Genomic DNA, 19,117 nt, shown 5'->3' on the forward strand with positions numbered 1-19,117 from the left:
TCTAACCTTGTTATAGTAAATTTCTTAAGTTTAAAGAAAGTATAAGACGATAATTGTTAGTACGGATAATTCCTCGTTCCGATTTTACGCGAACGTTTTTTTCAGAGCATAAAGAACTCTTTCATTCATCGAACTGCGAGCAGAATCGAGATATAAAAATTCGAAGACCGCAGCAGGATTAAAATTATATTCTGAAAAATATGAATCTGGTTTTTCGCTGACTAACTCTTAACCTTGGTGATTAGCTAGATTGGGTATGCGACCGAGAATACCTCGTATCAACGGCGCAGGCCATCTTCTTCTGCGGATCCATCATCGGTGGTTTCCTAGTCGGTTGGATCGCCGATCACAAGGGTCGTATCCCAGCTTTAATGTTCTGCAATGGTATCGCCCTTTTTGCCTCCATTTTCACTGCCAGCGCAAATAGTTTTTGGTCATTCGCCGTCTGTAGGTTTCTCACTGGACTGGCGTTCGATAACTGTATCAACATTCCTCTGATTATCGGTAAGCCTTCTACGAAGTAGAAAGTGCGAGAGGTTCGACAGATAAGCCAATGTTTCAGTCACGCGAGAGATAACGTTAGTATGAAGTCAATGTTTTTATTACGTGAAAGATGATGTTGCGTGAGAAATTTTTGATGAATTGTTCCTCGAAGATAATTTTGACGTTGCTGTACTCGATTGAACTATACGGTTCGAGTTCTTGATTCAAGAGCTTTTGCCACCACCAGAGATGAATATATTGATTTTGTTATTGTTAAAGATCGTTTCATCGATTTTCATGTCGTCGAGGATAGTTATATCTTGATATTCTTAAATCGAGTTATACAAGGTGGTTGGTAACTGGTGGTACAAGCGGAAAGAAGTCGAAAATATAGAATACAAATTTTTTTTTTAATTCTTCCATCGAGACAACGATCTACAGTGAGATCCGTTATAACGAGACGCGATAAAGTGCACGCGTATCGAGCGAAAATTCAAAGTCGATTTTCTCGAAAACAAAGCCTCGAACGAAAAATTTTTATTCTATATTTTCGATTTCTTTTTTCGCGTAGAATCACCCCCTTTCCGCTTGTACCACCAGTTACCAACCACTCTGTATATTCGTTCGAAATGAAAATTATCACAAAATTTTCAACACGTAATTCGTTTAAATACGTTAGAAGCAAAACACGTGCATTATGTAGCGCTTTTTGTTATACGGACCAGCTCAAACTCGGAACATTCACGTTTGCAGAGTAAACGGATTAATTTAAAATCGGAATTATATTTATAATCTTACAATTATCCTACAATTATGTTGATGGTATCGTTCATTCGGCTCGTCATCAATCGCTCCATATTAATAATAACCGGTTTCACTCGATAAATCTTCCATGTTCTATTACTGCAACATAAAGAATAATCGTCGTTAAGTATCTTGATATAATAATCAGTTATTCCGAGAGTCATCGACGATCAATTATCCCACAGTTCTCGAATATATGGCTGTTTCGAAACGAACGTTGGTCGTGAATATCGCCTTTGGCGTATACTTCGCAGTGGCCAGTACAATTTTACCATGGATAGCCTATTATATCGCGAACTGGAGATATTTTACTTACGTTACTGCCATACCGCTGTTATCTGTCGCTATCACACCGTGGATTCTTCCCGAGAGCGCCCGGTAAGTAAACTCCTAATCGTTCGATTATTCGAATTCCCAACTTGCGCTTTGAGATTTATGCAAATTTACTTATCGATCCATATCACTCGTATTTGCTCTGTTCAAGTTGGTACGTTTCCAACGGGATGATGGACAAGGTTGTTGAGAAACTACGGAGAATAGCTAGGATCAATCGTAGAAATCCAGACTCGCGTATTTGCGATATATTCGTCGTAAGTTCGATCAAATAGAATTCTAGAAAGCTTACGCGAAATCATACGGTACAGTACTTGAATCTGTGCTGACAGATATATTTGATTCACGTCGAAAACACACAGACTCGCGAATGTATTTTAACATGCATAGACAGGTTTTAAAAATGAAACGCGATGAAAAATGAAACATGAAATGAAACTTGACTGTCGCGATTCCATTGTGGTATTATATCGATCTCGTACAAAATTTGAAGTAAATCTGGGAATTTATATAGAAATTATAAAATATTTACAATTTACAAGTACAATCGGGGATAAAAATAAGCTGCTATAGTTAATGGAAATAGATGTGAAGAAAGTATAATCAAATTAGTATCAGCCTCATATACTTGAGTTTTATTTATTATATTTCCTTCTAATAATATGCGGATAGTTCAGCAGATGATTGAAATGAATTTTTACATTTTCTCCACTAATCCACTTAGTTTTGTTCCCGACTGTATTTCGGATCAAAAAAGTATTTAGTCAGCCAACCAACCATTATATTAATAAATCTCGATATCAAAAGCCATGCCGACTAATTCCATAAAACAGAATGCAAAGTGCCACTGTTCGTGCTATCTATTAATGACGAATAAAATGAAAATAAAATTTCTTTTCAGTGTGTTATGAATTTTGAACTGTGTAAGGGCTAAAGGCACGACTCGTATTATATCTTTCGTTAATTATTCTCGAAATAAATTCTTGCAGAGTAACATGGAGGCACCGGACAAAATTCAAGAATCAGCGACGCTGCTCGATCTGTTCAGAACGCCACGGTTGGCGAGAAACACTATTCTTCTAGTTGCATTCTGGCAAGTATAAGATACGAGTTCATGTTGCGAGAAAACCTTCATAAATAACCGATACAATCTTGTAGGTGTTTCACCCTGATCCCGTTCGACGGTCACGTGTATTCATTAAAACTTATCCAGAGCTCGGTGTTCGTGTCGTTCTCGATCGCCTGTGCCACAGAACTTCCAGCTGGGTTATTACTCGCCCTGTTGCTCGACCGATGGGGTCGTAGACTCTGCGGATTTCTCACGATGGCAATGACCTGTGTACTCAGTATCGCTGAACTTATGCTGCATTCCAGTAAATATATCGATCTGTTTATTAAAGTAAAATTAAAACGATTATAATGACGTATTATTGAGAAAAATCTGAAATTAAGTTTATGATGAATGTAAAAGAATTTTGGCAACTTCGAAGGTATTAATCTTAGAAAATAATTATTTTGATGGAACTAGAATTTAGGAATTATTAGGAATTAATTTAGTGGCGAAATTGAAAGAGGTGTGCACATTTTAGAAGCAATAATTTTCTATATGTTGGTTTTCTAGAATTTGGAGATTTATAGAAGTTTAAAGTTTGTGTGAAATTTTAATTTGATTTTGATTAAGCTTCTATCGGACTATATTTTTAATTAAACTTACAATCAAGTATTGTGTATCCAGGATTAATTTTGTATTTTTTAATTTATTCCCCAGTGCTCGCGAAATTAGTAATGTCAATATTGTCGCGATTCTGTCTGAACATGGCAGCCAATGTTGGTCTTCAGTATGCAGCAGAACTTCTGCCCACGCCAGTCAGATCGCAGGGCGTATCTTTCATTCATATTTTCGGAATAGTTGCACACTCTTTGGCGCCATATATCACTGACTCGGTAAATAAATATTTATACTACTATTGTTGTTACAACATTTTTGAAACACCGCTAAGCACATCCACGTTCAACTTCTCTTTAATTTATTCCAAAAGGTACAATAAGCGCTATTAGAAATTATGAAAAAGCTCTCATGTAAATTTTCTCATGAAAATGTAAAATAGTTTTTTTCTTACCTTAAAACAAGTTGTTTCCTGAAGAAGTTAAATATTATAAAAATCTGATCAAAATATTTCTCACTTTCTAGAAAGCCCGTTTTGGAAGTTGCAACCAACGCTTTTCTTTAACTGATCTTTAATCAAAAAATTGAAATTTAAAATAAAAAATGATGGAATAACTTAAGATATGAAACTATATTGGTTGAAACTTTCTAATGAAACTTTTTAAATGAGAAATACTTTGACCAGATTTTCATGGTATTTAACCTTTGCTCATATAAATTAATATTTGTTCATTAGGCTGCAATTTGGGAGGGATTTCCAATGCTCATTATCAGCACGGTGTCCTTTTTTGGCGCTGCACTGGTTTTGTTCCTGCCGGAAACTGTCGGCCAGAATCTTCCTCAGACTATCAAGCAAGGCGAAGAATTCGGAAGGGACCAACATTTCTGGCCGTTGCCTTGCTACCATAAGACACACTTCAATGGACATCAACACTATCACTCCTGTGAACGATAATTATCTGATTTTTAATAATAATTCAATTAAAAAACACGAAGGAGGATTCGTGTTTTTTTAGAAGTAACAATATTACAAGCGGATCAGTCTGACGATTTTTGTACGAGAAAAATCGGAACATATTATTTTTCTATTCTCTTACATTAATTTTTATTTTTATCGTTTACGTTTAAGAATTTGTAAGCCTTAATTCTAAAAAGAGCGAGCAAGTTAATGGAAAAATTTCACTTAACTATTCGCGTTAATTTCTTCGGTTTAACTTTTGGGAAATGCTTCGTTAGCTTCGGGAATATTCCAACGATTCGTTTTACGTACAAAATAAGCATGATAAATATTACATCACGGTAATGAAAACTATTGGCGTAATACCTAAGATAAAGATGCAGAGACATTCTTAGAATTTCTAATGACACCTTTATAGATTTCTCGCTTAATATCGCTATTACATTTGAATCACTTTTACCTAACGGTGTCACATAGTCTCGTTGGAAATTTGTCAAATTCCTTAAAGTGATCACTGAAAATTTTCCTAAATTTCCAAGAATTTATTTATCACGAGGTAAAGAAAATGTGTATTAGAAAGATGAGATCGAAGGTTTACCATTTTTTCAATTATGGCGAACGCAATATGTAATCAATGAAAATTTTATATTTTCACGTTGAAAGTTTCTTCAGATAATTATTATCCAGATGATGACTAACTCTTACGAATTAATGCGTGTCTGTAGGATAATCCGGTAGACTTGATCCGCTTTTTATATCGAAAGTTGAGCAATCGGTGACGCGTTCTTATACACCGAACCGCGAAAAGCAAAATTTCATATGATCTCACCAATTTCGGATGTCAGTCAAATCAGTCAAATCAGTCAAATAATAAGTTCGCGTTAATATACACGTTCGATTTTTGAAAAGCTTGTTCAATTTAATAAGAGTTTTGGTAACAGGCTTATGTTTTTAGACCTAATTGGTTGTTTTCATTTACAAGTACCTCGTGTTAAAGTACTCATAAAATGACATTAAAATCAGAAAACTAATAACTGAAAGATTATCATTTTTCCTCTGTGGTAGTTTACATATAACATAATGCAACTAACATGTCACGATTAATGCAAAATAAATAAATTACTAATATAGACATTTTTTTAGTAATTTGTATAATCGTGAAACGAATTGGACTTTCTAAAGGCAAATATTAAAGGAAACATGGAATTGATGCCAAATCTATCACAAATATTATTTATACTACTTATTTGCGCAGTTTGAAGCGAATCAAATTGATGAAGGTTTCTTTGTTACATGTTAATTTACATTTTAAAAGACATAACAGGCACGCTAATTAGTTTGCTTAAGATACTTTCGAGATACCAAGTTAGACGCGTTTCCATGAAATCATATCAATTTTACGATGATATTTTTCTATCAAGCATGCAATTATAACCGTATCGTTGATTAGTGCATACAATTATCCATGTACATTCGTCTTTCCGAGTACCGCGCTTCAATATTGCTAATTTCAAATTCGTACATTAATGTTCGTAAATGCTTGAAAATGCTATATAACTGTATCAGCTTCTGTTAAAAGCATTTTATAGTAAAATCTCTATAAATTTGTAATATTTTTTAGACAATTTGAATTCATTATATTATACATCATACATTCTAGTCATTTCTAATTAAGTTACTTTTGCGATGTTTAATTATATTTTATGTATATTTTATGTATATTTTATGTATATAGCCGACCGGCGCCTACCCCCGGACATGGCGGACGGCCAGGCTGGTGCTACTACGGAAGGAGGGCCGCCCGCCGGACTCGCCGTCCGCGTACAGGCCGATATGCCTGCTGGACGAGGTGGGCAAGATGCTGGAGAGGATCGTCGCCGCCCGGCTGGAGGCTCACATGACCCAGAGGACGCCCGGATGGCACGACAGCCAGTACGGATTCCGCCGCGGCGGCTCGACCGTGGACGCGGTGAAGAGGCTGAGGACCATGGCCGAGGACAAGGTCTCCCGAGAAGGGGTGGCGGTGGCGGTGTCGCTCGACGTCACGAACGCCTTCAACTCCATCCCCTGGGCCAGGATCGTGGAAGCCCTGCGACACTTCGAGGTCCCGGCGTATCTGGTGGGGATCGTCCGCGCGTACCTTTCCGACAGATACATCGTCTACGCCGGAAGGAACGGGGAAGAAAGAAGACGGATCGAGCGCGGCGTTCCGCAGGGGTCGGTGTTGGGACCGGTACTCTGGATCACGGCCTACGACTCGGTCCTCCGATGTCCGATGCCCCCCGGGGCTGGAATGGTGTGCTACGCCGACGACACCCTGGTCCTGGCCGGGGGACGATGGTGGCAGGACACGGCGAACCGCACGGAGGACGCCGTGGCGTGCGCGATGGGCGCCATTCGGAGGCTCGGCCTGACGGTGTCGCCGACCAAGTCCGAGGCGCTGTGGTTCTTCGACCGGCGACGAAGAGGAACACCTCCCCCAGGATCGACGGTGAACATCGGCGGAGAAGAGGTCCCGGTGAGACGCCAGATGAGGTACCTGGGTCTCACGATCGACAGCGGATGGACCTTCGGACCGCACTTCGAGCAACTGGTCCCGAAGGCGACGGCCGCGGCCAACGCCCTGTGCGGCCTCCTACCGAACATGGGCGGAGCAGGATCGAGAGTCCGCCGACTCTACGAGGGAGTGGTTCGGTCCCGAGTCCTCTACGGGGCACCCGTCTGGGCCAGAAGCCTGGCGACCAGTCGCCGCAGCCTGACCCTGCTGCGGAGGCTGCAGAGGACGACCGCTATCCGCATAGCGAGAGGCTACAGGACGACATCGTACGCGTCGGCGACCGTGCTAGCGGCGTCCCCGCCGTTCGAGCTGCAAGCCCTGGCGCTCGAACGCGTATACGAACACCAGAAGAGGAACCCGACGCCATCGACCTCTGGCCAACCGGCCTCGAACATCCGGGAGGAGGCGAAGAAGGAGGTCTGGGAACGATGGCGCTCGCAGCTGATCCAGGAGGACGCCGTGCGGCCGCACCGGGCCGTTCGCGCCGTGCTTCCCAACTGGGAGACGTGGAGGGATCGAGGCGGAGCACCGCTGACCTTCAGGATGACGCAGGTGCTCACCGGCCACGGAGTATTCGGCGAGTACCTGCTAAGGATTCGGCGAGAGGCGACGTCCGTCTGCCACCATTGCGAGGAAGAGGAGGACACGGCGCAGCACACGCTGGAGTTCTGTCCGGCGTGGGCGGAACCACGACGCGTCCTACGGCTCGAAATCGGCGAGAGCTTAGCCCCAGAAGCGGTCGTCGCAGCCATGCTCAGAGGGCGCCAGGAGTACGCCGCTATACGCACCTACTGCGAGCAGGTCATGCTGGCGAAGGAGCGGGCGGAAAGAATCAGGGAACGAGCTCGCGACCCGTCCAGGACATCGCAGCGGCCTAGGAATACCACGCGCCACAGGGGCGCGACGCCACCACCGGCGCCGCCGCGCCCTCCGTAGGAGCGCGTGGAAACCAGGAAGAGGCTTCAGGGGACGGGGTTCCCAGGACGAAGCAGAAGAAGCGAGGCGCTAGGGGGCGTGGCCCCCCCCTAGCGGTCCAAGAAGAACAGGACGCCTCCCTTCGACGAAAGGAGAGATAGATGCCCGGGGGTAACCGGTAGTAATTCGGGAGAGATCCCGGGTGCATCTCGACTCAGGTGTCAGGACAGGCCACCGTGGAGTTTTAGTCGGTAAGAGTCCGACACTACCCGCTAGCGGGCGTCCATGAGGATTTCTCCACGTAAAAAAAAAAAAAAAAAGGTGTAGGTTATGATGTAGAAAAGTGTCCGAAGGTCGGGGGTCCATATCCTATCTCTGATGTGGACGGAGGTGCGTCACAGCCTTGGTGTATGCTATGATGGTAAGGTGGTGATGTGTCCAAAAGTGTCCGAAGATCGGGTGTCGATGTATTATCACTGATGTAGGTTGAGATTTGATTGATGTCACATACCCCCCTCTTTAGATTGATTTTGGTCCTCCAAAATCTTAGTGTTTCCTCAGTATGGAGCGATGGAATTGGACTCTGACTGGTTCGACTTGTACTTGTTCTTCTTCGTCGTGGTATATGCTTTTGCTATTTCAACCTGTGAAGGTTGTTGGCTGGTTAAATTTCGACTACGATTAATAGGGATAATTTGCTAAGTTTGACGAAATGCCGCAGTATCACGTGTTGAATCTTTTGTAGACTTTCTAACAGCCTGTGATATAGAATGAGTTAGTGGTCTTTGAGTAATGGTTTTATACTATCTTGTTGTTTCTTTATAGTTTGATTGTTATCCAGTTGTTCCTTTGATACTTGCATTTCTTTGTTTTGTTTAGCAACTTCTAAAGCCTTTTCAGCATCTACAACTGGTTCTTTTTCCATGCATGTAATTTCTTCTTCAACCAGTACAACTGTGCTTTCCTCTATAGTTCGTGTTTTTGTGTCATTTAAACTTTTCAATTCAATTTCCACAGTATCTGGAGCTTTAGATACCGACTGACTGTCATCTTCTGCATTTTCAATGCCCCAATCATCAAAGATATCCTGAATGACACTTCTTTTGTTAGTTATGCGCACTTTATCTGCTTCACTTATAGATTTATTCCTTCCTTCTGTATTAGCAACATGTATAAGTACGACAATTTTATTATGAATAATTTTCTTTTCTACATTAATTTTATATGAACTATCAAAAGATCAATCTTGCCATTTCCATTTGTTGTTTCTTGTTATTCTTTTCTTTAATATCAATGTCATCTGCAGTTTCTAGATCACTAATTACTCCTGAGGTAATAGGAGTTATAGAATCGTTTCTTGTCTTTGTATGATTTAATATGTCATAATTGTATTTCTGGCTACAATTTTCAGAAACTTCTTGGGCCACAATTTCTGTTGAAATTACTTCTATAATTGTTCCATCACTTTCTCGTGCTTAACCTATCGAATTAAATTCTTCATTTACAATTTCAGCGTTCTTCATTCCTTTTTGTTCTGCAGAAACATTTTTGTTTCTTCATTGGAATTTACAACAGCATCCTTTTCATGTACAGTTAAAACAATATTTTCTTCTGTACTTTCATTCATATCATTAATATATAGTAGTTTCTACAGTCAGTACCATTACTTCTGAACTACTATCAACTAGTTTAGACAAATCTGTGTCTGTATCCGTGACATGCAATGTTTGGGCTTTATCATCAAAAGTTTCACCAAGTGTTTTAATTAATGCTTGACACTGAGCATTAGTAACACTAACTGTATCTATATTTAACACTGTACAAACGTTGTGTTTTTCAATGTTTTGTTCACCCTCAATTGTATTAAATATTTCAACATCGTTCGTACTTTCTTTATCTAAAGATGTGTCACCTGCATATCTTGAATGATCTCCAATCTCAGTTGTATTCTCTGCTTGCTCTTCTTGAAATTTCTCATCTTTTTTTTTTTTTTTATATTGATCATCAATTTGTGGGTCCTTATTTATTATTTCTTATTCTACTTCATTAATCGCAGCGTTCTTTATGCTCTCTGTCTCACTACTTTCCTTACTTAAAAAATTTTTTTTTGTTTTTATTTAAATCTGTTACATCACATTTATTTACTACTAAACCATCTTGAATTGTATTATCTGTACATTCCTGTGACTTATTTTTTTTTTTTTTTTTGATTTTCTGGAATATCATGCACATTCTTTATAATATCAGTCGTTGATTCTGATATTAATGAAGAAGATACATCTACTTTTATCGATGATTCTACTTTATTAATGTCACTGTGCACTTCATCTAGTTGTTCCATAGTAAAACATCAAGATTGTTACAATTACTTAAGAAGTCATGGATTGTTATTTAAATATTTACTGCACTTTTCCATCAATGTAACCCTTTATGGCAGTTTGACATTCTACAGAACACCAATGCTGTATCAGTTTATATTTTTCTTCATCATGAAGTTTTATTATATCACCTAATTCTTCCTGATGTTTTTTTTTCTTTTTTTTTCAATTTTCAAATAAGAGTGTGTTTTCTATGTGAATCTTTTAATTCTTGGTTCGCCTCAAGTAAGCGATTATTAACATCTTTGGAAAGTTTTTGGACGTTTTCCAGTTCTTTTCTAAGAAAATTATTTTGTTCGTTCATATCTTTTACTTTACCTTCAATTTCTACCCTACGCAATATTTCAAATTTATTTTCATTGACAAGGATCATTTTTCTTATTTTTCAAAATCCAGTTTCAATTTATTAGTTTCTTCTTCATATTTATATCCAAAATCACCCACTTTTTCATATTCACCCTTTAGTTCGTTTAGTTCACATTGAAGGGCAGATTATTTGTCCTTGTGGTTCAAGAACTACATTTTATCTCTTTTGCATCTTTAGCTCCAGCTTCACGTTCCTCCATTGAATTACTAACACATGAATTAAGTTTGGCCTTTTTTTTTGTTCCAGCAAGTCAACTTCATATTTGTGACTTATGTTATTTCTTCTAATTTTATTGTTAGTTCTTCAATTTGTATTCCAAAAGATTGAACTCTTTTTACGTGCGTGTGTGTTTTTTTTTTTTGTAACTCGTCGAGTTGCAATTCTAATTTTTGCACTTCCTCCTTCATGTCCTCTATGTGCTTCTCGAACTCTTGTGTCGTCCTGTCTTTGTCGGAACATTGTCGGAGCGAGTTGATGCTTGGGATCGTAATTAAATTTTTGGTCGTTAGCAGTAATAAGCTCACGTAACTTCACTTTTGATCTTGTTTGGTCTTGATTGTGTTTTCGTGGTGCTTGTGGTGTTCTAAAAGTAATCGTCACGTTGCTTGCATTTTTAGTGCACATTGATACACTGCACTCTGCACAGGCAATGCTTTTGTTGTCATGAAATCTCTCTAACTTTTCAGTAACAAAACCTTTTATTTTATTATTTAATTTTGGATCATGCGCCCCTGGTGGAGATACATTATGTGTTCTCTTTACCTTTATTATGCACACGTTTTCCTTTTGCTCTCAATTTTTCGATCATCTTGTGCTGTTCTATATATTGTGTTCTTATGTTCTTCGCATATAAATCCTGTCGATCGATTTTATCTTTCAGTTGAGGTAAATGTTTAATTCTTTACCTGTGATTATGATGAACAACCTCAGCGTATTTCCGTTCTCTCTTTTTTTTTTTTTATGGATTTCTTGATAATCTTTTAGAAGTTGCTCGTTATATTTGGAAAGCTTTCTCACTTCGTCTTCAGCTGTTTCCTAACGGGATTTTTCTTCTTCAAGTTTTTCTGTAATCATTTTTTCTAAACTTCTCCATTTATTCTGTTCTTCTTCGAGTAATTCATTACGTTTCGGTATCTGGCTATCTTTTCCTTTAAAACATTTAATTTTATCAGAGAGTTCTCCTATTTTCAAACTTGCTTCATTTAAGGTAACTTTATGAATTTCCGATTGATGCTTTAACATTTGATGTAAGTCTTCTATTGCTGTTTCACGTTCTTTCAACTGTTCATTAAATTCGTTGTTTAGCATATCCACTCGAGAAATTTCGAGTTCTTGAGCATCGTTTCTTCTTTTAGAAATTTGGCTTATTTTCTCTCGCCTGCTGCTACATGTTGCTGTCATTTTATCAACTTCTTTCTTCTTTTTTTTTCTTTTTTTTTTTAACTTAAAATCTTGATTTAAGGTTTGTGTTTCACTATATGATTTATTATTATTAACTAGTTCAACATTATTCTCAGTAGATTTTTTTTCGCGTGATTTTTATACTTATTTAAATAGTTTAACATGAGCAAATGCATCGTACGTCAGATATACCATTTTTAATAAATTGTCGCCTTTACAACTCGAGTTACCTCTGAACGAGTCGCATGATTGATCAATAAGCCATGAGTAATTATGCAAATTCAGTTTTTTTTTCATCTATTTATTTGAATATTATAACAAAGACTTTACATTGAATATTTTATTAAAATTGTAAGTTTTTCATAAACGCTTCAAAATCCACAGTCTATTGATCAACTCCTCTATCCTTTCTCTTTCTCCTCACTAAAATAGATAAATTCCTAATGTAGTTTGTGGATAATATTCTTTTTTTTTTTTTCTAAAGCAAATCACATTTATCATCTGATATATTTTTTGAAATAATTTCTGTCTGTACATTTTCTTCTTTTCTCTTATTCCTCTTTCTCTTTCTAATGAATTCTTTTTATTCCGTAAAATAGTTTTTGTATATTCAATTTTGTTAAGTGCAATCCTTATTTCTGATAACTTACTTTTATTAGATAATTCTTGTGAATCTTCTGCTACATCTTCCATATCATTTTGAGTGCGGCTTCTACCTTCAGTAAATTTAATATCTTGAACCGTATCATTAATTTCAAAAGCTCTTTCGGTATCAAGTAAATCGCACTTATTATTGAATATACCTTTTGAATTGACTTCTGTCTCTGTAGTTTCTTCTTTTGTATCTTCTTCGAGTTTTCTTTGTTCTTCTAATCCACCCTTCTCATTTTGTAGGATCTTCCTTGTATCTTCATCTTTTTTAACTTCGACTTTATCCGATCTCCTAGGTCTGCCTCTATGTTTCGCTTCATCAGTTGCTATTACACCCGTTACTGCATTATCATTTTCTACAGATTTATACCTATCGCTATCACTAGCTGTGTTCGTTAAAAGAACTTCCCTCCGTTGACGAGTATCAGTTGTTTCGTTTTCACTATCTGAAATTGATTTTTGTTTAACACCTCTTTTTTCTTCTTTGGCAAATTTATTTTCTACATTTTCCGATGCCTTTTGTTTATTAATTATTTCAGACTTGTCTTCGATTAATTTCGTCTTTAAAGCGCTTCGCAAAATTTTATTTGTGTTTGATTGTCTGGTTTGATTATAAACAATTTCTTCAAATTTTGGCGAAGTAGCAGGCTTTGCAGCAACATTATAACGACTGCTCCGTTTACTACTATCTAATATAGATGGAGATGGATTCTTGTCATCTTTATTCTCTAAAGACTTCTCTTGTGTATTAGCATCTAAATTTCTCGACATAAGATCTGCTGAAGTTTTTGATTCTGTAGTGTCACACGCATTTTTCGCTGTCATCATTTGGTCTTCTTCTATAAGCAAATGTTCATTATTGTAAGCATTATCTCTTGCTTTTTGTATGGATTCTAATGATATATTTTGTTCAACGTTGTCTATTGATTTTGTATCATTTTCAGCAGTTGATTTACTAACTGCTTCTAATTCCTTCGTTTCAATTTGGTTTTCTTTATTTGTATCGCCGTCCAAAATATTTCTCATTGAAATATTATCCTTCTTGTTATGATCTTTTTCTGCTTCTCCTAAACTTTTACTTTTTTTGTCAAACCATTCTTGTAAATTTTGAGTATCTTGTGACGAAGATGGTGACAAATCATTATACAATACTGCAATATCTTCTTTCCTTCGTTTCACACACTCTTTCTGGTATTCTGTTGAGCTATTGACATCAAACATTAAGTCTGTTTTAATGAAAATATAATCCTGTGAAGCGGTGTCAATTGATACTTTCTTTTCATAAGAATTTTCTACATTAGACTGCAATTCTTTTGAAAATTCTTTCAAAACCATTTCTTCATTTCCTACAGTAACGTCTGTTTTCTCCAAGCTTTTGTTCAAATTATTAGAAACTAAACTACCCTGATAACTCCGACTAGTCGCTGCTTTAATAGTCTCCTTTAACAGTTTTCTTAACTTGATTTCGTTCTGCTTCTGCATAGCGTCTAGTATGGCCCGAATACTTGGATCCACACCAGTAGCCATAGGGCTAACAGAAGATGTGTCTTCTGATTTTTTGCTCATAGTGGTTATTGTACTGTTGTTGGAGTCTGTACTAGCGAAGCTATTGCGACGAGTACGATAATATTTAAAAGAATCCAGTTCTTTACCTGAATATTCTTCTTTTCGTGACCAGTTTCAGTTTTGGTGATGACCGTAGTCCGCTTTCCGTAGAAGTCGTTTTCACGCAAAGTGAGCTGATCTGCAGTCGATCGCATCCGAAATGCGTAATTTCGTTTTCTTGAAGTTGATGGATCCTGGCACGGATCGCCAAAATGTCACGTAAAATGGATACTTGGGTTGCGAGAGAAAAGAAAGCTGAGTCGTAGCCCAACTATTAATTCTCTTTTATCGAACTTTATTATGACTTTGGCACTTACAGTAGAATAACGTTGAACAGAGAAAGGGGTGTTGTACAAGAACAGCAACTAGAACGAGAACTCCCCGGGCTGGATGAAGTCTCGGCTTATATACACCCTGGCTTGGGGATGTTGGGGGGTTTGGTGTGGATTCCAAGGAGTCCGAAAGTCGGGGTTGGGGCCTTATCTCTGATGGGGACTAAGATGCGTCGCGGCGTTGGCGTCCGACAGTCGGGAGTCGATGTCTTTTCTCTGAGAGGTAATTGGTGTCACACGGTCAATGGGACGAACTCTCCATCTAACAAAGGCATTAAGTAATCCTATAGCTCTCCTTAAAAGAAAGATTTGTAGCGGCACATGGCAGTAAACATTCCAACGGTTTCTGTCCCGTAGCTCGCCACACGCAGATCCTATTCTCCGGGCAGGATGTTTACCAGATGTCGACGCGTCTCCACAGTACGTGATCGGCTAGCCCGAGGACCGTCATAAACACTAATATCTAGTTACCTAAAATCCTTCAACAGATACACAATCTTTGTCCCAGTTACGGGAAGACAGGAGAGACCTATTTTTCCACGAACGACGTCTCCCACTAGCAACCCTCCCTCAAGGGCGGCTAGCATCCTTTTCTAACTACCGATATGGAGATTGGCCAATTAGCAGCAACGTCAATTTCCCTTACTTTCCGAACGTAGGATGTCCCCGACGAATCCGATGATCTCGTGTCCTTAGACACACCCCGTCATATTTTTCCTCTGGGGTATCACCGGGTCGGAAAGTCTCTCTCTCTTGCGGTCTCATCGACAAAAAAGGATTAACTCCTTACGGTCAGCGAATATTAACACAGAATCCGACTTAGATTTTTTGCGAGTGCGTACGACTACCGTCCCGTTGTCCGCGGATTCGTTATTGAACCTAGGATCATTGTCATTAGTCTCTCGAATATCTAATAACCACGGTTACTTGTCCGGTTCTATGGTAATCGTATTTGCACTAGTCAATGTCTTCTCTATTGCATAACGACAACGTGTAACCCAAACGAAGATTCGTTTCACGCCCCTAACCCTAATTCTAATGTAAACCCGACGTATATATATATATATAAATAAATAATTATAAATTAATATTACCTATTATTAATAATAATTTAATTATATATCTCAAGATAATAAAATATTTATAATTTATATTAATTTTTATATATAAATATTTAATTATATATAATACATTTTTTTCAATTTAAAGTTAAAATATTTATATTTATATTTTAATTTTTTTATAAAATTAAATATATGTATAGAGATTTTAAAATCAATATATTTAAAATTAATAATTATATATTAATATATACTTATATACAAGATAATTCAATTTTTATCAATTTTATTAAAAAATTTTATTTTATTACGTTAAATATTTATAAATTATTTTAATTTAATTATCTAATTAAATTATTATTAATTAATTATAATAGCAATATTTATAATAGTATTGTTAATTTTTTATTTTTATATTTTAAAATATATATATAATGTACGTATCCATTATGTATTTCCAATGTACTTACAGCAGATACTCACAGGAAAAACCAACGAGACTAATAATAAAATCAATGAATTAGAAAAAAAGAGCTATAGACAAATATCTTATAATATACCGTGGCATAATCTGCAATTTATTATAAAATAATTGATCCGAGCAGTATCAATCATAAAAGAAGATGGCTGAATATGATAGACACTGTCGAATACTAATCAAATATAATCATTTAGTTAATCTTTAAGATTTAAGTTAAGATACATCTTTGAGGAATCAATAAGTGTTTCGCTAATAGCCTAATAGATCTCTTGATAGATCAAACGAAGAAATACCTAACCGCGATTACAGCCAATTGGTACATATTATTCGATACATAATTAATATTTGTATCACGTACAGCGATGCAAGTGGTATTGAAGAAAATAGCCATTTTATGTTACAACTATAACGAGTAAATTTACTCGTTTAACTTGAGAGGAATTAAAAAGGTACCTGACTTTTAAATAAGCATTAAATAAGAAATTTAAATATCGCAGACGGTGATGTAGGTGTTATTCAAGAAAAGAGAACATTTTATTTTGTAATTAGCACGAGTAAATGAACGAATATCGATAATATAATATAATGATTAATATGAATTTTATCTGGCTGATTATTTAAATACCATAACATATTTCACAGTAACGTCATCGACTGCCGTTAGGCTCTTTTCCCTTTTTGTTCAAACTAATTGATAGTCGAAAACTAGTATCAAGGAGGTGTGAATTTAGTCTTAGTTTGTAGAAACTATTAAAATGATAAAAATGGATAGCGTATTAAATCGTCGAAGGCGCCAATTTACGATAAAAATTAAGAAATTGTTCAATTTGATTTTGTTATAATGGAAAACCCGTCCTTTGCTATGTCAAGAGATCGTTAACGTTTGATTGACATCTCGACACCTTGTCAAGATATATAAGGAACGCGGAAGTCGCGCGCGAGCTCTTTCGTGCCTGAAATTCCGGACAGTGAACATCCAAGAAGAATTTAAATATAAGGTAAATAAAAAAAATATCAAATAACAACATTGTAACTAGTAATTTATAACGTCTAAGCCATTAATTTACAATACTTGAGAAATTAATTTATAATATTTAAGCTATTAATTTATAACATTTAAGCCATTAATATATAACATATAAGCAATTAATTTATAACGTCTAAACTATTAATTTATAACATTTGTTGAAATATGTATAATTTTCTGTGTTGGACTGGGTTAAATGTGTAGTAGAGATACTTGTATGTGAATATCAGCGTGTGGATGTATGTGTGTGCGCGGCGTCTCGAAAACAGATGAATGTAAACTGTTCAGTCGGTTAACAGTCGGGTATAGAAGAAAGTGCTGAGACGCGTGCAAGTGTGTATCGATGAATATATAAGAAATCGTCCATGAAATAAATATATTACTATTTTAAAATTAATCCTCAGTATAAATTTAGTGTTCTTATAACATTATTTCGACTTCAAAGATCCACAATTCTCAACAACATTTGTGCTATTAATTTATAACATTTAAGTTATTAATTTACAACATCTAAGCCATTAATTAACAACATTTGAACTGTTATTTTATACATTTAAGTTATTAATTTATAACATTTAGGCTATTAATTTACAACATCTTAGCCATTAATTTACAATATGTGAACTATTATTTTATACATTTAAGCCATTAATTTATAACATTTAAACTATTAATTTATAACATTTAAGCCATTAATTTATAACATTTAAGCTATTAATTTTCAACATCTAAGCAAATAATGTACAACATTTAAACTGTTATTTTATACATTTAAACTATTAATTTATAACATTTAAGCTATTCATTTATACCTTCTAAGCCATTAATTTATAACATTTAAGCCATTAATCTAAAACAATTACATCATTAATTCTTAACAGTTATACCAATAATTTATAACAACATTTTCCCATTAATTCAATGTAATTATGCTCTTAATTTATAACAGTTGTACCCTTAATCGGAAGTAACTCTACATTCATTGATTTTAATCAATACCATAAATTCGTAGTGAGTGAATTAAAGATTTATTTTGCTTTATTTTATTAACGAAATCTATCAAGCCTTTGAAGTGCTATTTCATTTCCATATAGCATTATATTTTAACTCTGAATACAGTATTCAATTTCCAATTTCACTATTTCGTATAAAATCTGTGGTAACACAGAATGTCGATGTATGTAACGATATATAGTATAACGTTATAACGTATTACTTTACATGATATAACTTTATAACGTATTACGTTATATGGTATGACGTTATAACGTATTACGTTATATGGGATGACGTTATAACGTATTACGTTATATGGGATGACGGTATAACGTATTACGTTATATGGGATGACGTTATAACGCATTACGTTATATGGTTATAACGTTATAACGTAATACGTTATATGGTATGACGTTATAAAGTATTACGTTATATGGGATGACGTTATAAAGTATTACGTTATATGGGATGACGTTATATCGTAATACATCATATGGTATGCCGTTATAACGTATTAGGTTAAATGGTATGACGTTATAACGTATTACGTTATATGGGATGACGTTATAACGTATTACTTTATATGTTTGTAGTATCGTGTACGAAAGGCCTGGGCAATATCGGACGAACTATGAACAGTGTCGCGAGAGCCGAGGCGCCGTCGGGCCCACCAATGTGTCATCGGTCTTTTCAAGTGCATAGTTTCGTGGAAAAGACCTACGTGACCCTGGCCACGAGCGTCTGCGGAACACGTGTGCGGTGGGCCTAGGAAAAGGACAACAGTATGCGACAACGGCCAGAGTGTTAGTCGAGAAACAGAGTGCGAGCGGAGGAGCCGAGTGCGAGTCGAGCGGAGAGAGTTTGCGAGTGGCGTTGCCGAGAGAGTGTGGATTGCGCTGTGTTCTGTACGTTTGGTATGAATAGTTCAAGTTAAGCCACAATCGTCTTTTCTGTCTGATTAACATCTCTATTGTCCACTCTTTGTAAACATATTACATAACGATATTACATATTTTTGGGGGCTCAGCCGGGATTGGACAAGACAGAAAACGAAACGGTTTAACAGAGCTATTCGAGCTAGTTGTGAATTTACCGGTAC

General features: G+C 36.6%; 1 protein-coding gene across 1 annotated transcript; it reads left to right on the top strand.

Annotated features, from left to right (window-relative positions):
• Nucleotides 1–233: 233 nt before the first annotated feature.
• On the top strand, nt 234–4,308 carry LOC117206298 (solute carrier family 22 member 3-like; the record flags this gene model as incomplete). Its single annotated transcript, XM_033445517.1, is given in 7 exon segments — nt 234–504; nt 1,473–1,665; nt 1,772–1,877; nt 2,610–2,713; nt 2,779–2,993; nt 3,389–3,564; nt 4,023–4,308. Coding segments are annotated over 7 exon segments (1,284 nt in total), but the record flags the coding sequence as incomplete, so codon positions are not given.
• Nucleotides 4,309–19,117: the final 14,809 nt, after the last annotated feature.

This window comes from Bombus bifarius, unplaced genomic scaffold (genome assembly GCF_011952205.1).
Source record: "Bombus bifarius isolate JDL3187 unplaced genomic scaffold, Bbif_JDL3187 scf7180000008001_frag, whole genome shotgun sequence".
In the NCBI taxonomy this organism is placed as follows: Eukaryota; Metazoa; Arthropoda; class Insecta; order Hymenoptera; family Apidae; genus Bombus; species Bombus bifarius.